The sequence below is a fragment of the Geotrypetes seraphini genome, chromosome 10 (genome assembly GCF_902459505.1).
Source record: "Geotrypetes seraphini chromosome 10, aGeoSer1.1, whole genome shotgun sequence".
NCBI lineage: Eukaryota > Metazoa > Chordata > Amphibia > Gymnophiona > Dermophiidae > Geotrypetes > Geotrypetes seraphini.
Genome location: NC_047093.1, coordinates 62,201,681 through 62,228,602, shown reverse-complemented (window position 1 = coordinate 62,228,602; position 26,922 = coordinate 62,201,681). Strand labels below are relative to the sequence as shown.

The window sequence follows — 26,922 nt, the reverse complement described above, 5'->3', positions numbered from 1 at the left end:
TCAGGGGCGGGAAACTGCACGGGGACACCGGGAAATTCTTTTTCATTGAAAGGGTGGTTGATCGCTGGAATAGTCTTCCACTTCAGGTTATTGAGGCCAGCAGTGTGCCTGATTTTAAGGCCAAATGGGATAGACACGTGGGATCTATTCACAGAGAAAGGTAGGGGAGGGGTGGGCAGACTAGATGGGCTGTGGCCCTTATCTGCCGTCTATTTCTATGTTTCTATCAAATAGATGGTTTAAAAATCATTAAAAAAAAAACAACAACCAATCTTTGATGAGTAACCGCTAATCTATTTCTCCGGGAGATGGAAGAGAAGGAACATTCCAGAAAGAGAAAGTTCTTTGCCATCAAACAAATTTCAGTAACCATTAAATAATAGCAAAATATAGTTTTGTCAGGAAACCAGCATTCTGTTTTATTACAGAGTTGGTGCATGTTTCTGATGCTTGACAGTGACTGAAGGTTTCTCATTTTGCCCCACTGTATTGGTGGACTTGTAGTCCTACTTAAAGCCTGGAATAACTTCATAAAACTCTATAACAAATACACTAAATCAAACTGCATCCTAGACCCCTGTCCTCCCAACATAATGAAAGCAGCCCCTTTAGACTTTAAAATAACACTATGGACTCACATGTCTAATAATTTCAAAAACGGAAAATTCCTATCAAAAAATGGTCACATCATAATCACCCCAATTCCAAAAAACCGTAAACTACCCCTAACATCAGTAACTAATTATAGACCAGTAGCATCCATCCCATTTTTCGTAAAAATAATGGAAGGTTTGGTACAAACCCAATTGATGAACTACCTGGATCAGTTCTCGTTGCTACATGAAACCCAGTCAGGCTTCAGACCGCTGTTTAGTACGGAGACGGTGATTGCAGCGATCCTAGATTACATACGCAACTTATTCAGCAAGGGTCACAAAGCTTTAGTCATGCAATTCGACATGAGCTCGGCCTTCGACTTGGTGGATCACAAAAAATTACTACAATGCTTAGACGCAATCGGCATCGGAGGCGAGGTGCTGGACTGGTTTCGAGGATTCCTTACGACCCGCACCTATCAAGTGCGCTTCAATTGTAACCTCTCCAAAATATGGAGAAACCCATCAGGCGTACCACAGGGGTCCCCACTATCCCCACTCCTCTTCAACGTCTACATAGCTTCACTGGATACGCAGCTGACACAGCGAGGCGTAAAAGTATTTAGTTATGCAGACGACTTCACAATCATTATCCCGTTTACTACCTCGCCCTCCGAAGTCACCCCAACAGCAACTGAATCGCTAAACATGATGGAACAATGGACCACAGATTTCAAACTAAAGCTCAATGCAGAGAAAACTAAATTCTTTATAGCCTCGCCACACGTACATAACACGACAAAATCACTACACATTAACAATCTTAACTACCCTATTCAACCAACGATGAAGATTCTAGGAGTAATACTAGACCAAGAACTAACCATGAAAGACCATATAGACTCCCTAATCAAAAGAGGGTTTTTCACTCTCTGGAAACTTAGGTCCATTAAGGCGTACTTCCACACTTCAGCCTTCAGAATTCTAGTACAATCCCTAATACTAAGCCACCTAGATTATTGCAACATCACCCATCTGACAATCCCCCAGAAGCAAATGCAAAGACTACAACTGATACAAAACGCAGCAGTCAGGATGATTCTCGGGTTGAAGAAGTCCGACCATATAACCCCTTCCTACAGACTCCTACACTGGCTGCCGATGAAGGCACGCACGAAGTTCAAGCTAGGATGTCTCTGCTTCAAGGTATTAAACGGTCTAGCCCCTAAATATATTACAGACCTCTTCTCATTCCCAACCAACAGACATAAAAGAAAAACACACCTGAAATTTGTCTCCCCTCCGGCTAGAGGGTGTAAATATAAGAGATACCAACAACTGCTATCGTACCAGGCAGCCACATGGGGTAAAGACTTAGAAAAACTAATTGCACACACAAACAACTATGGCGAATTCAGGAAACACTTAAAAACCTACCTGTTCTTGAAATACCTAGGTAACGAACCAGAACATCAGCCCCCCTCATAACACCACCACATACCCGACCCTGTAAATTGTAAACCCCAACCCTAATCACTAACCATGAACACACCATTCAATTCATGGAATATTTCTAAATTTTGTGTTAGCAGCATGGCACTTCCTGGTCTTGCAGCACACAAACTGTTGTTAATATTATTAATGTTGGAATTACCAGATGTACAATGCTATACCCTTTAATTCGCTGTATGTACAGTTTCTCTTTATTGTATTTACAGTTTCTCTTTATTGTAAACCACTTCTCTTTATTGTAAACCACTTCTCTTTATTGTAAACCGCCTAGAAGTCGCAAGATTGTTGGCGGTATATAAGAATAAAGTTATTATTATTATTATAGCTAAAACTAAGAAATGAACTCAGTTTGTTCTTTGTGACTGGGAACTCCTATGCACATTGGGAAGAAAATGTTGAAGTGTGTTAAGCAGGAATTAAGTTATTCTAATTATTGAAATCTAGAGAGATCAAGTGACTTCACAAGATCACAAAGACAGTCAGAAAGAAACGGGGTTTGAGCCCACATCTCCTAAGTTCTGGCTTATAGCTTGATGTTCTATACTGTGTGAATGAGGACAAGGATGAATATACTAAGTAAGTCCAATTAAGTAGCTGGCTGGGAGATGTTTAAGCAAATGCCAAATACAATCAAGGCTCACTGAACCAAACTGTCTCTGACTTTTCTACCACTAAGGAGAAGTTTCCAGATTGCAGTGGAATACCCTTCTTAGGTTTTTATGGGAGGAGGGATCATTAAAACGCTTTAAATGATTATTAAAGGTCCATTATCTTACTACTGCTTTTAAGATTTCCCTTTCTGAGAGTTAGTACTTATCAGATCCTAGGTATCTATTTTCTGTTTAAGTATTTTTTTTCCGTATAAGTGGTTTTGCATGTTATGTTCTTTCCTATCATTTAATGGAATTCTTTTCATTGAATTTCTTAACTATTAGATATTGTACACCACTAAGTTCTTGTGTAAACCCAAGTAGTACAGCAAGTTTAATAAAGTGAGAGAGAGAGCGAGTGTGTGTGTGTATATATGCGTGTATGAAATCTGCCAGTTCTAGTATTTATATTGGACCAACAGGCTGAGAACCACATTTCAAATCCCACCTCTTCTGTTGATATTCCTTGTGACATGGGTAAGTGGCTTACTTCATGTTGTCTCAGGTACCAACAAAGACTTATTCTGGGAAGAGGCATATTGCATCCACATTTTAATAATGCTGTAGACCACCATGAACATTAGGGATGTACAGTCAAACCTTGGATAGCGAGTAACGTGGTTTCCGAGTGTTTTGCAAGATAAGCAAAACATTTTATTAAATTTTAACTTGATAAACAAGCACTGTCTTGCTGTAAGAGCACATATCACATGTCACGTCATCAGAACCCACAGTTGAAGCGTGCACATCTTACGCTGAATGCGGTTGAACGCAATAAAAGTACCACGTCCAATTTACCCACAGTTCAAGCACGCACTAAATACGCGCATCTTACACCAAACGCGGCTGACTGTAATAGAAGTGTCACACCCAATTTACCTATAGCTCAAGCACTCACAGCATACAGTATTTTGTATTAAAGTTTTTGGGCTGTAGAACTAATCATCTGAGTTTCCATTATTTCCTACGGGGAAATTCTCTTTGATATACGAGTGCTTTGGATTACGAGCATTCTTCCAGAACAAATTATGCTCGCAAAACAAAGTTTTACTGTAGTTATCAATGTGGATTAACATAAAGTTTTATTTTACCACAAGTTGTGCTATTTTCATAACGTTCCATTTTATGCAAAGAGATCAGTTAATAACTGGGGTACTACATCTTAACAGTAGCCCATGTTGATAACTCCCCTACACCGTAATTGGAAAGAAGGACTAAAAATGATTAGCTGAAAAACATACTGAAAAGTAGGTTTGTGAATAGAGCACAAAAAGGAATATCTGAATGATTTCTGCCTGGTTTATAAAAAAAATAAATTCTAAAAGAAAAACAAACTATGAGAAAATGATTTGCAGAAGGAAGGGGAGGTCTTGGTAGACATTTGTTGTTGGGTAGCCCTGGTTTTGTTAGATGCTTTTGTGCTACACAAAAAGTGAAAGTAGAAGAGATCATGTTGGGTCTGGTGCCGAGGAAATAGCTGAGTGTTGAGAACGTGGCTGAGTCCTTACCTGCTGATGTCCAACACTGCTTGCAAATGATCTCAGCAGCGCAGCTTGCTTCACCTTTCTCTCCTGAATCACCTTTAAGCAGCCAACTCCATCAATCTTAAAAAGCTGGGGAGATAAAGCAAATGAAGGCTATCAGCTGGATACTCAAAACCTGGCACAATATCACCAGGACCATTTCAAAACCAATGCCCTTTGACTTTGCTGGCAAGAACCTTTCATCAGTTGCTTTTTGTCGCTTCCAGGTCCCATTTCATGCAATCTACCCATTCAGTGAAGAAAGTACCTAAGATATATTGCTAACAACACCTGAACCACTATTTAATGACTAGTATTTTTTTTTTATTATTGGCCTTTAATTTTATGTAACAATTCTATCCCACATTAACTATATAATCTAAGCAGGTAAAAGCCAAACATTCACAATTAAATAAAAGATCACATAAGACATGCATGGCAACAACCTGCCAAGGCAAAGTATCATAGAAACATGATGGCAGATAAAGGCCAAATGGTCCACTATCAGCTCCTCTCACTAAAAGATTCCATGTGCCTGTCCCATGCTTTCTTGAATTCAGATACAGTCTTTATCTCCTAACTTTAAGACCTCAGGCTTAAACACTTTTCAAAGGGCCCAATTTGGGATACTAAATCCTTTGAAATAAACCCTTAAATATTTTTTGTTCTATAAACCTTCCTCAAAGCCCACTGAGCTCCTAAAGCTGTAAGGGCTTTTTACTCCAGGTCAGGCTCTCAGTGTAGGGCTTACCCAAATAAGCAGCACAAAAACTGGTGAACTGATGAGATTCACACTCTGAAGCTGGTCTCTGATCTTGTCCGCTGGAGAGGGGGATAAAAGGGCATAAAAAAACAAAATCAATATTTCCTGAAGACTAAGTGTGGGAGTATAGTATTCTGCTCTATGCTTACATTTTCCCTAAAGTCTTTCTTTCAATCTAATGTCACCTTGAGTCCTGCTAACTGCAGATGTCTGTACTGTTTGAGATGAAGAGGAAGCAAGTGTAGTGAAAAGGGTACCTTGTGTTCGATGCCCCAGAGGTCTTGCACGACTCAGACTGTAAGGTAATATCACATTGCCCACCCAAGGAGTCACTGCCATCAGAAGCCTCCTGTTAATTGTGTTCTTCTGTGAGACTCTCTTCTTCTTCTGACACTCTCTCTCCAAGCCATGATATTGCATAATGGGCTCCGGGCCCACTTGTATATTCAGAGCCATCCTTGAAGATTTGGAAACCCGAGACCGATTTGACTGCTTTCTCTGGGTGGGAAAACAAAGGAAAATGGAACAGTTGTATTAAAAATGAAAAATCAGCATGAAGCACTGCCTCATTTTCAGGTTTCTCCAAATGTCAATTTACTATCATTTTGGGACCTGGGGATAAATGCAGATATGGTCAGAGGAAAAGGTTGCCACTCTCAGGAATTACCAAGTAAATAGTGTCAGACTATAGGAACACCTATTGCCTGTTTATCAAGAAGCCTTTGTTCTAGAGAGTTGTATTCAGTATCTACTTGTTAATGTAAAATACTTGCCAAGAAAGATAAGGAGAAATTAGGTTCTTACCTGCTAATTTACTTTCTTTTAGCTTCTCCAGACCAGTAGAGGTTAACTTTACGATTGGGTATATATCTAATCATGACCAGCAGGTGGAGACTGAAAACAAAACTTTGGGACAGTATATCCTAGCCCCTCCTCTCTATTTCCCTCAGTCTGCCGAATAGCCAAGCAGAACCAAGAACTGGAAACAACAGAGAGAAAAAACAATACTCCGAAAGGAGTAACCAATAACATACCCAAAAAATGCTGTTGGAAAATGCAGAGGAGAAATTCCCGAAGGAAGAAGGTCCCCACAGCTCGCCAGCTAAGCCAGCCGAGCCACAGCCGCTGTTCTTCAATTCTCCCCGGCCCTAGAAAAATACTAGAACCCGCAGCAAAAACCAAAAACTGCCCGCGCAACAGCCCCAACAACAACAACAACAGACAGGGTGGGGACCTCTACTGGTCTGGAGAAGCTAAAAGAAAGTAAATTAGCAGGTAAGAACCTAATTTCTCCTTCTTTAGCACTCTCCAGACCAGTAGAGGTTAACTTTACGATTGGGACGTACCAAAGCAGTCCCTCTCACGGGCGGGACCCCCGAAGGGCCGATACCAGAACACGCTCACCGAACACCGCGTCCCGACGCGCCTGAACATCTACCCGATAATGCCGAACAAATGAATGCAAGGAGGACCAAACCGCAGCCTTACAAATATCCACCGGAGGCACGAGCGACGACTCAGCCCAAGAAGCCGCCTGACCCCTAGTGGAATGAGCCCTGAGAAACTCCGGAACCGGCTTCTGACTCAGAAGATAAGCGGAAGCGATCGTCTCCTTGATCCAGCGCGCAATAGTAGCCTTAGAAGCGCCAGCCCCCCGACGAGGACCCGCCAGAAGCACAAAGAGATGATCGGAGCTCCGAAAATCCCGGGTCCGCTGCACATAAGCATGGAGGACCCGACCGACATCCAACTTGCGCAGCTGTCGTTGCTCAGAAGAACCCTCCCGACTACCCAAGACCGGGAGGACCACCGATTGATTGACATGAAAAGGAGAAACTACCTTCGGCAGAAAGGAAGGAACAGGCCGCAAAACAACCCGCTCCTTTGAAAACTCCAGGAAGGGAGCCCTACAAGAGAAAGCCTGTAGCTCCGACACCCGTCTAGCGGAAGTAATGGCCACCAAAAAGACCGACTTCAGCGTAAGGTCCTTCAACGAACAGCCATCCAACGGCTCGAAAGGAGGGCGCACTAGAACAGAGAGAACCAGATTGAGATCCCAAGAGGGAATCGAGGGCCTTATGGGAGGCCTGAGCAACTTGGCCGCCCTAAGAAAGCGAATCACATCAGGAATGGCTGACAAACGCTGACCTGTCACCAGCCCCCGAAAAGCCGACAGGGCCGCCAGATGAACCCGAAGAGAAGACCAGGCCAGGCCCCTATCCAGGCCATCCTGCAAAAACTCTAGAATGTTAGGCAGAGAAGCGCGAAAGGAGACCACTCCCCGCGCTCGGCACCATTCCTCAAACAGACGCCAAACCCGTACATAAGCCCGAGAGGTAGAAAGCCTCCGGGACCCCAAAAGTGTAGAGATCACCTTGTCGGAATATCCCTTCTTACTCAGGCGGCCCCTTTCAAGAGCCAAGCCGTAAGACAAAAGGGAGACGGGTCGAACATGGGAATGGGACCCTGCGTCAGAAGATCGCACTCGAGAGGCAGAGGAAGAGGATCCGCCACCAGATGCCTCACCAGATCCGCATACCACGGACGACGAGGCCAATCCGGAGCCACCAAGACCACCAGCCCCGGATGGCGAACAATGCGAAGCAGTACTCTGCCTACTAATGGCCAAGGAGGGAACACATACAACAGCCCCTCCGTTGGCCACGGTTGGACCAGAGCATCCAGACCCTCGGCCAGACCGTCCCTGCGACGACTGAAGAAGCGGGGTACTTTGGCGTTGCCACTTGTAGCCATCAGATCCATCAGGGGCTGCCCCCAAGCACGCACTAGCAACTGAAACACCTCGGCGCCGAGACACCACTCTCCCGGATCCAAGAAGTGACGACTGAGGAAGTCCGCCTGAACGTTTTCTACCCCGGCAATGTGAGAGGCCGAGAGGTCCAGAAGATGCGACTCCGCCCAAACCATGAGCCGAGCCGCCTCCTGCGCCACCAGAGTGCTCTTGGTGCCCCCCTGACGATTGACATAAGCCACTGCCGTGGCATTGTCCGACAGGACTCTGACCGACTTGCCCAACAAAAGGGAGTGGAAAGCCAACAGCGCCAGCCGGACCGCCCTGGTCTCCAACACGTTGATCGACCAGGAGGCCTCCTCCGTGGACCAGGTTCCCTGAGCAGAGTGACCCAGACACTGGGCCCCCCAACCCAGGAGACTCGCATCCGTAAGGAGCACCGTCCACTGCGGAAGATCCAGACCCACCCCCTGAACTAGGTGAGGGGTCCGGAGCCACCAACGCAGACTGCAGCGCGCCAAGCCTCGCAGGGGAACCGGAACATCCATCCCGTGCCTCTGGGGAGACCACCTCCGGAGCAGAGCATACTGAAGAGGACGCATGTGGGCCCGCGCCCACCTCACCACGTCCAGGGACGCCGCCATCGACCCCAGGACCTGGAGGAAATCTCGCGCCCGAGGACACCGGGACGCCAAAAGCAGGCGAATCTGAGACTGCAATTTGCTCACCCGGGCCTCTGGGAGGAAGACCTTCCCCAAGGAGGTGTCGAACAGCACCCCGAGGTACTCCAGACGCTGAGCCGGAACCAACCGACTCTTGGAAAGGTTGACCACCCAGCCCAGCGACCGGAGAAACTCCACCACCCGAGCCGTAACCCGGTAGCTTTCCTGCAACGACTTGGCCCGAATTAACCAGTCGTCCAGGTAGGGGTGTACCAGAATGCCCTCCGACCGCAAGGCTGCCGCGACGACCACCATCACCTTGGTGAACGTCCGGGGAGCCGTGGCCAGCCCAAAGGGAAGCGCACAGAACTGATAGTGCCGACCCAAGATCGCAAAGCGCAGGAAACGCTGATGAGAGGTCCGAATAGGAACATGCAAGTAGGCCTCCGTCAGATCGAGAGAAGTGAGAAACTCCCCCAGAATGACCGACCGCAGCGTTTCCATACGGAAAGAGGGAACCTTGAGAGCCCTGTTGACCCCTTTCAAATCGAGGATGGGCCGAAAAGTCCCCTCCTTCTTGGGCACCACAAAGTAAATGGAGTACCTGCCCGTGCCCCACTCCGGGGGGGGCACCGGAACTACTGCGCTGAAGGGTCTGGCGAAAAGCCTGCTTCTTCCCCGGAGTCTGACACGGAGAAGCGAGGAAAAAATCCGGCAGAGAGCGGGCGAACTCCAGGGCATAACCGTCCCGCACCACCTCCAGGACCCACTGATCGGACGTGATCTCGGCCCATTTGGGAAAAAAGTCGCGCAGCCGGGCCCCCACCGGAACCAAGGGGGGCGCCGGCAAGGCGTCATTGTGCAGGACGGGAAGCGGGGGAACCGGCGGAGGGGTTCCCTGCCCCCCGACGGGCCCCCCGAAAGGGCTGCATGCGCTGGAAGAACCGACCCCGGGAAAACCCCGGAGACTGGAAAGAAGCAGCCCCACGCCCAGGGCGATACTTGCGAAATTCCCGCAAACGCCCCCGGGCCGCACCCCCCCGAGACGCCGGGCGGGCACGGTCCTCCGGCAAACGGGGAACTTTCGAGTCCGACAGAGTCTGAATTAACTTATCCAAGTCCTCTCCAAATAAAAACGACCCCCGAAAGGGAAATTTAGTAAGCTTAGCTTTGGACGCAGCATCCGCCGCCCAAGCGCGCAGCCACAACACACGCCTTGCGGCCACGCCAAAAGCCATGGACTTAGCCGAGATCCGCACCAAGTCATACAGAGCATCCGAGAGGAATGAGGCAGCCATCTCAATCTTTGCTACCTCCTGATCCACCAGAGACCAGTCGTCAGACTCTCGATCCAAGACCCGCTCCGCCCACCGAAACACGGCGCGAGCGACCAGTCCCCCACAAATAGCCGCCTGGACCCCAAAAGCAGAGACTTGAAAATTTTGCTTAAGGATGTTCTCCAATTTGCGCTCCTCAGAGTCCCGCAAGGCAGAACCGCCCTCAACAGGCACGGTATGCCGCTTGGAAATAGCCGAGACCACCGCATCCACGACTGGCGAAGCTAACGTAGCCCGATCCCCTTCAGGAATGGGATACAGGCGAGCCATGCTGCGCGCCAGCCGAAACGGCGTCTCCGGCGTTTTCCACTGCTCAAGAATAATATCCCGAATATCCTGATGCATAGGAAAAGAGCGGGAAACGGAACGGATCCCTCGTAACAGAGGGTCCCCCACACGCGGAGTCTCCGGCGGCGCGTCCTCAAAACGCAAAGCCGAAGAAACCTGTTGAATAAGGTCAGGCAGCTCATCTCTCTGAAAAAGGCGCACCACGGACGCCTCGTCACTGGAGAACGGGAAACCCGACAACCCGCCGCCAGCTTCCGTCCCCTCCAGAGGGTCCTGGAATTCCTCAGAAGGGTCCAGGTCCTCCTCCATACCGACACGTTCCTCCGACCACAAATCCTCGTCCCACGACACCCGCGGACGCTTGGACAAGAGAGGCGGCGGAGGGGACGTCACGTCAGACGAGAGAGGCAAAGCCGCAGGGAGCGCGGAGGAAACCCCACCCCCCGAGACCCCCTGGGCGCAACCGGGACCCCCAGCCGCCTGAAAATAGGCTTTGCATAATGAAAAGAAAAAATCAGGGGAAAAACCCCCCGAGGGTCCCAAGGGACTCCCTGCCACAGCAGGGGACCCAGCAGAAACCTGCCCCTGCTTAGACAAAACAGGGGGAAGGTCACCTGAGGTGGAAGACAAAATGGAGGGGCCAGACAGAGAAGATGGCGTCTTTCCCGCCAAAACAGCTCCCTCCACAGCCTGAAGCGGCTGAGAGACCTGAATAGTCTCAGCCGCTAAAACAGGCAAGCCGGCATCAGCTGTCAAAATATCAGCTGAGAGGGAATCCTCTAAAACCCGACCGTCGGCGGCTCGGGGAATCCCTCCGTGGGCGGACGGAGAAGACCGGGCTTCTCCACCGTTCCCTGCCGACTCGCGAGGCACCATCGGCGGGGAGCTCTGGGCGCCTGCAGCCGCTGCCGACGGAGCTCCTCCACCGCACCGGCCTGAACACCGCTTGCACAGGCCGGCCGCGAGTGCCTCGCGTCTGGAGCACAATGAGCACTTTTTCCCTTTAGAAGTGCTCATTGCTCCATACGCGACCTAGCTGTAAAAAAGTGCCGGTTAGTTGAAAAAATACAGTAAAATACAGTTTTCTTAAAGGGATACAACCCTCCAGACCAGCACTACCTCAGGATTTTTTTTTTTTTTTTTTTTTTTTACAGAACAGACTCCACAGGCTCTCGAAGCAATATGCCTTGCTTGATTTAGGGGGCAAGGCTTACTGCTGAGGCTCCTCTAAAAAAATATGGGGAGGTGGAGAAAGTGGGGGGAGGGACCCCGCTCGTGACCCGCCGGGTTTGACACCCCCGAGGTCGGACGAACCCCCAAACAGAGTCCGTCCAAGCTCCGTCCGGCTAAAAACAGGGACAATAAACCTCTAAACAAATTCCAACAGCCCTACCAAGGGAGATGGGTACAGATCACTCAACACCTGCTGGAGACTGAAAGAAGACTGAGGGAAATAGAGAGGAGGGGCTAGGATATACTGTCCCAAAGTTTTGTTTTCAGTCTCCACCTGCTGGTCATGATTAGATATATACCCAATCGTAAAGTTAACCTCTACTGGTCTGGAGAGTGCTAAAGAAGCCTTTGTTCTAGAGAGTTGTATTCAGTATCTACTTGTTAATGTAAAATACTTGCCAAGAAAGATAATGCCAATTCACAAGTCCTGGCAAGAGGAGTTAGGAACCCATCAAGAATATACCATATTTAGGGGGTACAACAAATGATAATTTGGACCTTGCTGGATGTAAACAGACTGATTTGAGAGTTAAAATTGTACACTGTACACTTGCTCTGAAGGAGAGAGGGGTGTAATGTTCAACTGTCTAGGACAAAGGTGTCCAAAAGGTCGATTGTAATTGACCAGTAGATCGCTAAGGCAATGCAAGTCGATCGCGGAGCCCATGCCTTTGCATTCTGTTCACCCTGCTTCCTGACGCCAGGCCAGGCGCATAAAAAACCAGGTGTACAGCCTTCTCCCCTTCTCCCCCCCTCCCACCGACGTCAATTCTGACTAACTTCCTCTCAGATGTCAAAATTGACGTCGGGGTGGAAGACTTGTGGGCCATCGGCGGCAGTGGCTTGGGGGGCAGGGAGAGATAAAGACAGACAGAAAGATAGAAAGGGGGGGGCAGGGAGAGAAAGAAAGAGGAGGGGCAAGGAGAGAGGAAGAAAAGGTTGGACTCATGGAGAGACAGAGATGTTGGTTGGGGAATGGAATGAGGTCTGGAGGAGAGGCAGCATGCAGGAGGCAGAAAGAAAGAAAGGCAGAAATAAATAAATAATTGGATTTACAGTCAGTAGAAGGAAATGCAACCAGAGACTCATGAAATCACCAGACAGCAAAGGTAGGAAAAATGATTTTATTTTAAAATTTAGTGATTAAAATGTGTCAGTTTTATTTTAAATTTAATGATAAAAATATGTCTGAATTTATATCTGCTGTCTATATTTTGTACTATGGCCCCCTTTTACTAAACCGCGATAGCGTTTTTTAGCCTATGAGCGTCGGGAGCAGCGTGGGGCATTCAGCACAGCTCCCTGTGCTAAAAACCGCTATCGCAGTTTAGTAAAAGGGGAGGGGGTATATTTGTCCAATTTTGTATAGTTGTTACTGAAGCGACATTGCATATTTTAAAGTCATCTACCTCTTTGAAAAAAAACCCCCAAATATAAATGATAATTAACATTTTCTCTGCGTATAGTGTGCTTTGTGTTTTTTAAAATTCTATTGTTGGTAGATCATTTAGACTTGGTCATTTTAAAAGTAGCTCGCAAGCCAAAAAAAGCGTGGGCACCCCTAGTCTAGGGTGCAAAAATTATTTGTACTGGCTATTTATGCCTTTGATACTAGGTTAATTCTAGCAATCAGTATGTTTTGCAATATCAGCCCCACACTTCGTAACAGGATACACATTTTCAAATTGCATAAAGTGCTTATTTTAGAAAGGCCAGGTACCAGGCACACCCACTTACTCAACTTAAAAGATATAGTTTTAATCAACTCTGAAGGTCCCCCCTAAAATACTGCTATTAATTCTAAATGGTTATTGAATATGATAAAGAGATTAAGTTCTTACCTTGCTAATATCTTTTCTAGTAGATAGGTGTGTCATTTTGGATGGACAGGTAATATTCCAGTGCCCACGAGCCATGCAGAAGGAATCCACTCTGGCTTTTGAATCCCTCCCACTTCATCAGAGGGCTCGGCTGCCCCCTTCAGTTTACTGTAGTTACAAAACAGGCAATATCCTCTTCTAGAAATACTGGTGAAGGAGGGGTACTTAGAATCTTCCCAAAGAAGAAATCTGTTCTGCCTCAATCTGAATGTCCTTCCAGGGTTGAATCTTTGGGCTGCCAGAGCTGAATCTTCGGGCTGACCAGCGTCTGAATGAGCCTCCAATCCCTGCGGACTCATGGCTGCAAAAATGGGGTGAAGCGAAACGCAGCCAGAACCCTCCGAGACCCTGCTGAGCCCCCAACAGATGCCTAACAGCCTGTGATGCAGTAGGTGAGCAGTGCTACAAGGTAACGGCTACGAGCTCCAAAAATGCTTCTGCAGGCTGGCTAACAGGTACCACAAGGGATCAGCCTGTCAACTGTAGACCTCAGTCTGCTTTTCCTCCACACAGGCAGAGCTGTACCCATAACTAGGGGAGCTTTTAGCACCAAAATGAAGCAAAAAGACTGTAGAAAGACCAAAAAACATCAACAAAAATAAAGAAATAAGCAGAGCAGATCAGAGACTCCTTCAGGTTTGTGTGCAGAAGGAAAAAAAACTGAAGGGGGCAGCAGAACACTTTGGTGAAGTAGAAGGGATTCAAAAGTTGGAGTAGATTTCTTCTGCACAGCTCACAGGTACTGGGATATTACCAGTCTGTCCAGAATGACACACCTATTGCACTAGAAATATGAGTATTTTATAAATGCAACATAGGCACCTATGTGCCTATATAAAAGAGACAACCAGAACAAGCCTCGGTGGCACAAAAATTGAAATGCATAAGTTTTACACCTGTTTCTAAGTTGGGGTAAATGTGTGTATGTACGCATATATTTTATAAAACAGACTTACTCTACCAACAGCTATGCACATATTACACTAAAACGTGCGCAGTCTTTTGGCGTGCCTAGTTTATTTTTACATGCATGGATGGCCACATAATTTTAAAAAGCCCTTCTGTATAATATGGGCTTTACATGTGTAAAAAGCTTTATAACATTATCTCCAATGTTCCTAACAGCTGTAAAAACTGCAGATGGTCCCTCTCTACAGCAACATCAGAGCCCGCAGATTAGGCACAAACATCTCTCACTCAGTGCCCCCCCCCTTAAAGTACCCACTGCAAACACTGTAAACCACAGAATTGTATTAAAACTCAGGATGTATTAATGAGCAACACGAATACTAGCTATATAGTAAACTTTACCAGTTCTGATCTAAATGCACCAGAAAGCAAAAAGGGGGTAATTTTATGCATGTTATAAAATTCTAAATGACAACAACATTAGTAATTATTTTTGGAGGAAGGTGGGTTTAGACAGGTGATGGAAACTTTTCTCTAGGTTTCTGGATCTGGAACAACTGTATCCCTGTTGAGATTTCTGTTCTATTTGTTCAAGCCCTATTTAGGGGGGAAGTGCTCTTAATTGTTCACCTTTGGTTGTTAGCATCAGATGCAGCCTAATTTTAGGTGAAGTGTGGCTACATCTGGCAGGTTTCAATTGCCTATTCCAATAAATAATCTGGTTCTCACATCGTTTGGTGTGTTTGGTCTGCTCCTTGTCTGCACGGCTTTGGCTTTTGCTAATTTGTGTGTACACTTGCATAACATAGGTATGGACAATTACACGTGCTTGAGACAAGGGAGTGAGTTTTAAATGTCTCTCAAGCAGGTGCAAATGGCTGAGTCTGCAACATAAGCATAGTGTTGCTACTTATCCTAGTACTTTATGAAGATTTGGAAGCCTGAGTATCTTTTTTAAAAATAGCACCTAAGTGCCCTCTTAAACTAGGTATCCCTTTATAAAATTCAAAATATTTAAAGCTAACTCATAGGCACAGAGCTCATGATGGCCCAAAAGTTACCAGTATTCTGACAGGGTATTCTGCATTTCTATCTCATTTATCTTCTCTCAGACTCGGTGGCTGACATGTATCAGACATTTTCAGAACCGTAATAAATCTGAAAATGAACAATGAAAACAGAGTGCTATCTGCTTGCATGTATGAAAAGTAACTTAGGTAGGAAATTTCAGCTTTCATAGAACAGGTATTGCTGAAAAATGCTGTTTCAACCCACACTCCTGAACCCACTATTCAATGCTGTTCCCTTTCATTTGGCTTGAACAGATGACATTCAAAACGGCTGCCTGCAAAAACTTTACTTCTTAAGATAGGACTATGAGTAAAGGAATTACATGATACTTACAAATTTCTTCTTTTGTAAGCGAGTATTCCTTCTTAATATTTTCTTCACATCATCCAGCGTAACTTTTAACGCCTTCTTCCCACTCTTGGAAACCTGTGGCAAACAAATCATAAAAAAAGTTATCCCTGTGAAGTCCTTAAAACTCATCACATCTGCCTTAACTGTGCAGAACCTCTCACTATAAAGCATGACACTCATTTCTCTCTTTACTTAAGAAAAGAGGAACAATTAGGTTCCTACCTTGATAATCCTCTTTACTGTAAAACAGCTTACAATTCTTTACCGATGGGTTGTGTACCCCAACTCACAAGTTGGATTGTAGAAGGCAATAAATCATTTTTCTCAGCTCCTCCTCCTTGGACAGTGCCCGCTCTCTTCAGTCCATACCAAAGCAAGCGATAACCCCTAAAAGAGAAAAGGACACCAAGGAGGGGTTCAGGGGACTCCCGGATAATATTAATTTTGCTCTACTCTGCAATAAGAACAAAAAACAGTATAGCATTGCAATTACAGAACTAAAGGTGGAACAAACTCACCACCTACCTGTGTGCAACTAGCACTAACACTTGTATAGTTTTGTGAAAGCAGTGTGCAGCGAACACTGGAACTTTAATCCACTGCTTTACAAACTTTTTTCTTCTCTTCTCTTTTGGCTGCCATGAGCCAAGCCATTGGAAAGTCAACCCACACTATTATTCAATGCAGGCTTTATCAATCTCTGACAGGGTGGGGTGTAATTGTATGCTGTTCTACAAGAAAGAGGATTAATCAAGGTAAGAACTTAATCCTTACTTCCAGTGCAAACAGCATATGATTTCTTACAGATGGGATGTACCAGAGCAGTCCCTTGAATCTAGGATGGAACAGATGAGCCTGCAACAAGCATAGAGGACCCAAACGCCATGTTCGTTTGTGCCAACACTCCACTCTGTAAAACTTTGTAAAGGTATGAAGGGTGGACCATGTGGCTGCCCTGCAAATTTCATCAGACGGCACTGTCCTGGACTCTGCCTAAGAAGCCACACATATGGAAGAGTGAGCTTTCAAGGCCAATGTACATCAAGGCCAATGTACATCAAGGAGATTGCCATGTGAATTTGTTGGGAGATAGAAGCCTTAGAGGCTGGTATTCCCCCACAATTGGAGCTGGATAAGACAAACAGATGGTCTGAGAGCCTAAAATTGTCACCTCAAGTACCCTCCGCACATCCAACAGCTTCAAAACCTTGTCCTGTTTCTTTTCACCCGTGGGCAGGAACGCATGTAACCTCACTTCCTGATTAACATGGAATGCCAAAACCACCTTCAGCAGAAAGGAAGGCAAGGTGAGCAAAAACACTCCTGTTTCCATGAATCTGAGAAAAGGTCTCTGCATGATAATGCCTGCAGCTCGGATACCCTCCTAGCTGAAGTGATTGTGACCAAAAACACCATCTTCACAGTCAGATATATGATAGAAGATTCAAATAAAGGTTCATACGGAGCCAATAGGTTCATAAAGAACCAATAAAGGTTCATTCAGAGCCAATAAAGGTTCATAAGGAGCCTTAGAGAGGGCCCGTAATACGATATTAAGATTTCACGTTGGAAAGGGCTGCCTCACCGGAGGACACATTGAAATAGCTGGATGAGAGGCTAGAGATACTTGATCGAGTCTGACCCAGAAGTATGAAAGACTAGCTTCTTAAACTTTAAGAGACCCAACTGCCAAGACCTTCTCCAATCTCTCCTGCAGGAACAAGAGGACCTCAGGAATAGAAGTCCAGAAAGAATTCAATTGTTAAGCCCTGCACCAATGCTGAAAAATCTTCCACATTTTAGCATTGGCTGTCACTGTTGCTGGTTTTCTGAAGCTGAGGAGAGTCTCTGAATAACCTTTCCATGCTAAGGTTACATGCTCAATAACCATGCTGTTAAGACCAAAGCTTCTGTATTGTCTAATACTACGGTCCCCTGCAACTCAATGTCGTGATGAAGTGGTAGTCTGAGGTAGCTGTCCTGCTGCAAGTGGACCAGATCCGTGTACCATGGGCAACATGGCCAATCCAGGGCTTCATCCCAGATGAGTTGCTATTCTATGAATGGCTCAGCCTAACATCAGCCACGGTGGAAACATGTACAGCAGTTGTCTTGCTGACCAAATCTTCCACTGAAAAACTGAGGAGCTTTCTTGGTGTCTGCCAAAGACATGAGACTGAACGTTGGGCGCCCCAGAATCTCACAATGCAGTTGAATGCTCTTTGGGACACCACCCACTCTCATGGATCCAGCGTCCACCTGCTGAGGTAGTCATCTTGGACATTGTCCACTCCTGCTACATGCGTTGCTGTTATCGCCTGCAGATAGACTTCTGCCCACCAAAACAACAATTGGACTTCCAGCTTCAGAGAAGAACTCTTGGTTCCCAATTGCCTGGTGACATATGCCACCACTGACTGCTTTGCCTTTCAGCAGTGTTTGGAAAAACGGAGAGCTAATTGGATGGCCCTCAACTCCAGGCTGTTGACGGATCATGTTTTCCACAATGGTAAGTCATCGGCCTTGCACTGGATGACCCTCCCACTGACTAAAAACATAAGAACATAAGATTTTCCGCTGCTGGGTCAGACCAGTGGTCCATCGTGCCCAGCAGTCAGCTAACGCGGTGGCCCTTAGGTCAAAGACCAGTGCCTTATTTGAGTTTAGCCTTACTTGCGTATGTTCTTATCCAACCTTGTCTTGAATCCCTGAAGGGTGCTTTCCTCTATAATAGCCTCCAGAAGAGCATTCCAGATTTCTACCACTCTCTGGGTGAAGAAGAATTTCCTTACGTTTGTACAGAATCTTTTCCCTTCTAACTTTAGCGAGTGCCCTCGTGTTCTCTTCACCTTGGAGAGGGTAATCAATTTCTCTTTCTCTACTAAGTCAATTCCCTTCAATATCTTGAATGTTTCGATTATGTCCTCTCTCAGTCTTCTCTTTTAAAGAGAGAAGAGGCCCAGTTTCTCTAGCCTCTCGCTGTACGGCAACTCCTCCAGTCCCTTAACCATTTTTGTCGCTCTTCTCTGGACCCTTTTGAGTAGTACTATGTCCTTTTTCATGTACGGTGACCACTGTTGGACGCAGTATTCTAGGTGGGGGGCGTAACATGGCCCGGTATAACGGCATGATAACCTTTTCAGATTTGTTTGTGATCCCCTTCTTAATCATTCCTTGCATTCTGTTTGCCATTTTCGCCGCCACCGCACATTGCACATATGGTTTCATTGACTTGTCTACAAGTACTCCCAAGTCTCTTTCCTGGGGGCTCTCTCCGAGTATAGCACAGGACATCCTGTATTCGTGCATATGATTTTTGTTACCGACATGCATCACCTTCCACTTATCCACATTGAACCTCATTTGCCATTTCACGGCCCATTCCTCAATTGTATTTATGTCTCTTTGTAGGTCTTCGCAATCCTTCTGTGTCTTCACTACTCTGAATAACTGTTATCATCCGCAAATTTAATCACTTCACTCATCGTGCCAATATCTACGGCATTTATAAATATGTTGAAGAGCACAGGCCCGAGCACCGAACCCTGCGGCACTCCACTCGTGACGCTTTTCCAGTCCGAGTATTGTTCATTTACCCCCACTCTCTGTTTCCTATCCGCCAACCAGTTTTTAATCCATGTGAGTATATCACCCTCGATTCCATGGTTCGCAATTTTTCAAAGTAGACGTTCATGTGGAACCTTGTCGTATGCCTTCTGAAAATCTAGATATACGATGTTGACTGGGTCACCCTTGTCTATCTGCCCATTTACTCCTTCGAAGAAGTGCAGTAAGTTTGTCAAGCAAGATCTTCCTTTGCTGAAGCCGTGCTGGCTGGTCCTCATCAGTTTGTGTCCATCAAGGTGATCGATGATGCGGTACTTTATCAGCACCTCTACCATCTTTCCTGGTACCAAAGTCAGACTCACTGGTCTGTAGTTCCCCAGATCTCCCTTTGAACCTTTCTTGAAGATCGTCATATCATTCGCCACTTTCCAGTCTTCCGGAATGTTTCCTGATTTGATTGACAGATTGGCTATTAGTTGGAGTAGTTCAGCTATAACTCCTTTCAGTTCCTTGATAACCCTCGGGTGGATGCCGTCCGGTCCCGGGGATTTATTGTTTTTAAGCTTATCAATCTGTCTGTATACCTCTTCTAGACTGACCATCGTCCCTGTCAGTTTCCCGTCTTCATTTCCTGTGTATAGCCTGTCGGCTTCCAGTATATTGGATATATTCTCTTCGGTAAATACAGACACAAAAAATGTGTTCAGTTTGTCTGCGATGGCTTTGTCCTCCTTTAGTACTCCCTTTATTCCCTGGTCATCTAATGGCCACACCGCTTCCTTCGCGGGTTGTTTCACCTTAATATATCGAAAGGATGGCTTAAAGTTTTTGGCCTCCTTGGCTATTTTTTCTTCGTAGTCTCTTTTGGCCCCTCTTACCGCCTTATGGCACTTGATTTGATGTTTGTGCTTTTTTCAGCTTTCTTCCGTTTTTGTCCTTTTCCATTCTTCTTGTCTCTGATCGCTTCCTTCACTGCTACAGTGAGCCATGCCGGTTCCTTGTTCTTCTTCCTCTTGGAACCCTTATTGATACATGGTATATATAAATTTTGTGCCTCTGTGACTGTGTCTTTAAAAAGGGTTCATGCTTACTCTAGCGTATTTACAGTGCTTATCCTCTTCTTAATCTTCTTCCTCACTATGACTCTCTTCCCTTCATAGTTCCCTTTTTGAAAGTTCAGAGACTGGCATCCATCATTAGTATCACCCATGACTCTAAGTGGAGAGGAAGGTCTCTAGATAACGACTCTGGCTAAAGCCACCATTTTAAGCTCTGTTGGGTCTCCGTTATCCAGACTAACTCTTTCTGAAATGAGTCCGACTGCGGAGACCAATGTGCTAGAGTTTACGTGCATATTCCCATAGTGCTTTGTAGGGGCACAGGTGCACTCTTTTCCATGGAATCACCTCTATGGGTGCCACCACTGACCCCAGAATCTGAAGGTTATGCCAAGTTGCAGGAGCTGGCTTCACCAAGATGACTAAGATCTGGCATCTGAGCTTCAGTTTGTGTGACTTTGGAAGAAACACTTGACCATCTGAATAATTTCCTGAAAGAGAAGTCCATAGGCCATTATTGAGATGGCATGGGGAAATTCACTGCTTATTCCTAGGATAAGCAGAATAAAATCTGTTTTACTACTTTGGATCTAGCTAGGTACTTGGGACCTGGGTTGGCCACTGTTGGAAACAGGATACCAAGCTCAATGAACCTTCAGTCTGTCCCAGTATGGTAATTCTTATGTTGAACAGCATTCCCAAATATTCCACACACAGAGTTGGTTCCATGTGGCTCTTTCTGAAATTGATAATTCACCCGAGATCCTGTAAGAACTGGACTTCCTGAGCTGCAGTTCAGCAAGGACAGTGTTCTGAACAGCCAATCATCCAAGTAAGGATGAACCTGGATTTCTGCCTTGCACAGGTGGGCTGCTGCCACCACCACCATTATTTTGATGAAAGTGAGCGGCCCAGTGGCCAACCCGAAAGTCAGTTTGCACATGACTTCTCTAGCACATGAAACCTGAGAAATTTTCTGTGATCTGCGAATATGCAAATAAGCCTCTGTCAGATCCAGTGAGACCAAAAATTTGCCTGGTTGCCCACTGCCACCGAAGAAATGACTGATCTCACAGTTTCCATCTGGGAACTTTCAATATCGTATTGACCGCCTTGAGATCTAGGATTGGCCTCCAATTGTCTGAGTCTTTCGTGGATACGATAAATTATATGGAGTATCTCCCCGAGTCCATGTCTGGAACTGGCTCTATGGCTCTAGTTTGTAACAGCCTTTGCACTGTCACTCTGACCTTGAGAGCCTTCTCCTGTCTTCCCCCCCCCTCCCCCGGGAGTCCAAGAAGAGGTCCTGGAGTGGACGATAAAATTAAAGCTTAGCCCTGTCGAATTATGTCTAGCACCCACTGGTCTGAAGAAATCTGTGCCCAACTCTCTCAGAACTCTGAAAGTCTCCCTCCTATGCATGGGAGCTTGGAGGCCAACCTGGTGTCACTGGGACTTCTTAGAGTTGGCTGCTAAGTGCAAGCTGGATGTCTGGGCTCTCCTTGAGCTATCAAACCTTTGTCTAGATCCTTGATAGGACCTCTGTGAAGAGGATCCCGCAGACATATAATGTGTCTTCTGTAGCCACGAAAGGAACCTCGATTGGAACTGCCTGGTTTACTTGTGGTTTACTGTCTGGCAAGGATTTAGGATGATGGCCCATTACACTTGTCATTGGGTTGTCCAATCCTTTGGCAAAGAACAATTGCCTCTTAAAGGGTTTTCTTCCTCTCTCTCCCATCGCACCTTCAGTATATGCAATGGTTGTTACTAATCCATAGCCTTCCCACTATCAACTGGTGTACCTCAAGGCTCTGTCCTGGGAACATTTCTTTTCTCAAGCTAAGCCTTCCCACTATCAACTGGTGTACCTCAAGGCTCTGTCCTGGGACCATTTCTTTTCTCAAGCTATACTTGCTCACTTGGAGTGGTGATCTCTTCCCACGGCTTCCAGTATTACCTCTATGCTGATGACTCCCAGATCTACCTCTTTATTCCAGATTTCTCTGTTGAAACCCAGACTAAAGTCTCAGCCTACCTGTCTGACACTGCTGCCTGGATGTCTCACCACCATCTAAAATTGAATATAGCTAAAACAGAATTGCTCATCTTCCCACTTAAACCTACCTCTCCGCTTCCCTCATTCTCCATCTCTGTGGACAACACTCTCATCCTTCCTGTTTTGTCTGTTCGCAATCTCGGGGTCATCTTTGACTCCTCTCTCTCTTTCACCAGTTACAACATATCGCTAAAACCTGCCGCTTCTTTCTCTATAATATTGCCACAGTCCGACCCTTCCTCTCTGAGCATACTACAAAAACACTTATCCACACCCTCATCACCTCATACTTAGACTACCGCAACTCACTACTCTCAGGCCTTCCACTTAGCCATCTCACTCCCCTCCAATCTGTTCAGAATTTAGCCGAACGATTCATATTCCGGAAGAGCCGCTTTACTCATGTTACTCCTAAAGGGAACTGTTCAGGAGCCAATGAGGCGGAGCTGAGAAAAATGATTGATGCCTTCTACAATCCAACTTGTGAATTAGGATACACAACCCATCTGTAAAGAATCATATGTTGTTTGCACAGGAACTTAGAGGCTCCAATTATGGAAAGAGTGTATTTAAAAATCAGCCATTCCTTCCTTAGATATTTTGAAACATAGTGCAACAGTACTGCTGTGTTAAATTTCCAACTGTCCGACTGCACATTAATATCGATGAAAAACTTTTTAAAACAGGTGCCATCTTGCAGAGTTACAATCTATTACAGTAAGCATACATTTATAGCAGTATTTAAACAGTCTTTCCCACATGGCTATAATATAGGAGGGCAGAACAGCTGGTTGTGTTTACAATTTGATATTTTATGAACAAGAAACAAATTTATTTGGATTTAGCTCACACCTTTTTCGACAGTAGCTCGTGTACATTCAGGTATCAAAAGCATTTATCTTTCCCATGAGGGCTCATAATTTAAGAGGCCAATCTACTAAAGCTTAGCATGTAATAACAGTTATTAGTGTACGTTTTGTGTCACACAGGTATGAAACAGGAAGTGCAGAATTTAGTGCATTCTGTCTGTTAATGCATCCTAAGCTTTAATAAAAGGGCCCCTAAGCAAGAATAGTCTGACAGACAGCTAGGTTTCCTCTCTTGGCATGGGTCTGGCTTAAGTCATAGGACTGGCACTTCAGAAGTGTAAAACAAAAAAAGAGAAAAGAAAACTGATTGAACATTATTCCTGGCTCTCTGTTACCTAAACAGTGATTCAACCAAAAACAAAAACACAAACGCTTAAGAAAAAATATAATTTTGGTACAAAACAATTATCTTGCAAATGTAACCCTCTACATTTAGCAAATGAGTAGTAATATCTCAAGTGTGAAGACCAGATTTCTGCCTTCTATCTAGCAGTGTAGAAACTATGCTGAGACACAAATCAACTCCAGAAAAAAAATAGAGAACATGGGCCCATTTGAGTAGAATTTACTAAAAGACCTATTTCACTAAAGTGTGGTAACATTTTGCACTTAATGCATCTTACGTGTAAAAACCTAAGGTGCAGTAAATTCAAAATTGGAGTGATAAATGCAGGGGTTGCGGCTAGTATCTGCCCTGCATTTACTGCACAGGCTCCACATTACAGGCCTCAGTATAAACAGACCAAAACTTCAGAACCTGTGCCAGCACAACCCTACCCCCTACCACTCCTGATCAAGAGCCATATTTCAACCCTCTCTCTCTACTATCAGGACCTACCTGGGGGGTATCCCTAGTCATCTAGTGAACGGGGCAGGAGCAATAGGTGCTCTGTATTGATAAAATGCACATTAAACAGTGCTCTTGGTTTATAAAAAAGGTATAAAGGTCCTTCTTGGTTAAAGACAATCTGTTAGTACCAGAGCTATGGCTATTTCGGTGGTAGGGATGACGCTTTGCAATAATCTGGTTGGACAACTGAGAATGAATAAGAACTTTCAGAGTTTTAAAAATTATTTAAATATTTTTATAGTTTTTTAAGTGGTTAAGAAGCAGTGACTGAAGGAATGAAATGATTAATGGAAATATCTGCATATTGTTTTGTTTTGTGTTTTATACTGCTTTTTTGGTGGGTTTTTATCTTATGATTATGGCGCTTTTTTTTTGGGGGGGGGGTTGTAATCAGCTTAGGTATAAGTGGAAGACAAGTTTAAAAAAAAAAATAAGTGTCTGCTACAGTGGTCAAATTCTGCCCCAAGAAAACTGGCCAACCAATTTCTTGTAAGGATAAACCACAACATGAATTGAAGAAACTATGGGACAGGCATATGGGATCTCTTAGAGGGAGGCAGAGATAGTGGATGATAGGATGGGCAGATTAGATGGGTCATATGGCCTTTATCTGCTGCCATTTTTTTCTGTTTATTCAACATGATATGTTGTTGGTACCTTTGTTTTCCCCATTATTATTCTTATTATTCCTGAGCTAAACTTGTGGAAAATGTGTTTTACCTTTTTTGACCTGCTCTTTCCTTTTGGAATTTCACATCAGTCTTTGTATTGATTGAATATTTTATGTTGTTACATAGTTTAAACACTAAACATATTTTCAAAACAACAAAAAACCTACAATTTTTTTAAATCAAATGTAATAGCTTTGCCTGTTATCTAGTAAAACAGATAAGTAAAAACTTAATGCCTCATGCCATATAAACACTGCTGAGGTTTAAAGGAAAAAAAAGGTACAAAGTTAAATAAAGCCTTCCTACCGTCTTCAGCAGCTCAGCAGTGTCCTCCGTGCTGACAGTGCTGTGACAAGATGAAATGCCCTTTAGCACAGTGTTTGTCTCCAACAGGGCCTGAGTTGGTGGATCTCTCACCTCTGAAGCAGGCTTACTAGGGCCACTTTCTGTACTTCCTTGCACAGATGGGCGGTCCGGGCCAAAGGAACCTTTTGAAATGGTGTGTCTCATCGATGCTTTCTGGAGCACTGCTGAGGTGGCTTTGGTGGGGACCCATAAGTCCATACTGGGCAAAATATACCTGGCTTTTCTGAGATTCTTGTAGGTTTCAATTTCTTCATCGGAGCTAGTCTCTGATTTTTCAGTGTCTTCGTTGTCACTGCTGTTACTAGTGACATCTGAGGAGCTAGAGCCCGGTTTCTTCCGGCTTCGGTGCTTCCGCCAGCCTTTTATAAATGAAGACTTCTTCTGTAAAAGGAAAATAAACCCTCACATACAGCTGTGCTTTTTTCCTATAGGCACTGCAGTCTAGTGCTCCTCATGCATAAAAGCAGCAGTCTCTCTCCACCGCACTCGTCTACCCCACCTCTGTGGCTCTATCTCCACTTTTATTTTTTTTAATTCTTTATTCATTTTCAAATTGAACAGCAAGTGCACAAAAGAATATATTATACAAGTTATTTCACAATAGCACATTAATCTCTACCACATAAAAATCTAGTGATATAATAACCCCCCCATCCTCCCCTCCTTTATCACATTTTCAATAGGAATAAACACACATATTATATAGCATATTATAACCTATTATGTAAAATTATTCCCAACTCCCTCCCCTCTTTAATGTGCTAAAAAGGAAAAGGAAAAGAGAAGAATTGATGACTACTCACCACAATATGTTGCCAATGACCCCCATATTTTTATAAAGTTAGTATATGTCCCTCTTTGTACTGCTATTGCTCGTTCCATTTTAAATATATGGCATAATGAATTCCACCAAAATGTATAACTAAGATATTATCTATCTCCACTTTTAACATGTACAATCTGCATGTGCTCATGGGAGTCAGGGAAGCAGTAAGCTCACAGCACAGTGCTGGGGGCAGGAGTTAAGAAATTGGCTCTGCTTTTCTCCCTCTGAACTGTCAATTAAATATGTAAAGCTAGAAATAACAGGATGGTTTTAGGTGCTTGGCCCCAATACCCAGTCTTCGTGTGCATGCTCTTTCTCTGAAATATCCCATTACATGAGCTGTCTCTCTTCGGTGCAGAAAGTGAAAGCATGACTGTATATTGCATTGCTGTTACCTGTGTTGTATTTGTTCTGTGGCAGGGCAGTGTATGAATGTGTGCCTAAGGAAAGTTCCCACTGCTGCTGGCCATGCTTTGAAACTAAAAATCAAAGCTGAATAAAAAACACACTAATCTGAAATTTAGCCGTTATGCTGGAGAGAGGATGGAATACCTGATAACCAAGCATGAATTTCCATTTGCTCAGACACTGTGAATCTGTCCTGCCTGGTAATTCTGATGCTATTTTGGCCCAGTGACCTAAGAGATAACAAACACACATCAATCTTATAATGCGTAATAAAAACATACTGGGGGTCAATATTCAGCCTGTGGTGGTTTGCTACCATGGGCAGATCCTAGACCAGTGTCTCGCAAACCTTTTGAAGCTGCGACACACTAAACTGGGAGCCGCGTCTGGAGGGTGCGGAGGCCCTCCAGAAGGGGCCCTGAGCTTGCTATTAGTTCTGCGAGAGGAGGAGAGGTGCCAGCACTAACTGATTGTCTACAGGACATGCCTCTCGCTATGAGAGGCACGTCCTGAAGGCAGTCAGCTAGCACCTCTCCTTGGCAGCGTCTCGCGGCATACAGTTTGTGATACACTGTCCTAGACACTAGTACTGAATATCTGGTACATTAGCAGCCCAGAAGCAATCTGGGTCTGGTTGACAATCAGTGCCAGTTCCCAGATAGCTATCAAGGTAAGTTAGAATTAACAGTGGTGCCCGGATAACTCCTGGCTCTGCCTTAGT

At 45.1% G+C, this 26,922-nt stretch overlaps 1 protein-coding gene across 1 annotated transcript in view; it reads right to left on the bottom strand.

The window, feature by feature from the left end:
- The window catches only part of SNAPC4 (small nuclear RNA activating complex polypeptide 4), a 127,666-nt gene that overhangs the window by 45,690 nt on the left and 55,054 nt on the right, over positions 1–26,922 (bottom strand). Inside the window, exons 16-21 of the mRNA XM_033960333.1 lie at positions 26,346–26,431; positions 24,908–25,348; positions 15,510–15,602; positions 5,302–5,542; positions 5,033–5,103; positions 4,267–4,371 (exon numbers count right to left, since the gene is read on the bottom strand). Coding sequence (XP_033816224.1) covers positions 4,267–4,371; positions 5,033–5,103; positions 5,302–5,542; positions 15,510–15,602; positions 24,908–25,348; positions 26,346–26,431 — 1,037 coding nt within the window. The remainder of the gene's footprint in view (positions 1–4,266; positions 4,372–5,032; positions 5,104–5,301; positions 5,543–15,509; positions 15,603–24,907; positions 25,349–26,345; positions 26,432–26,922) is intronic.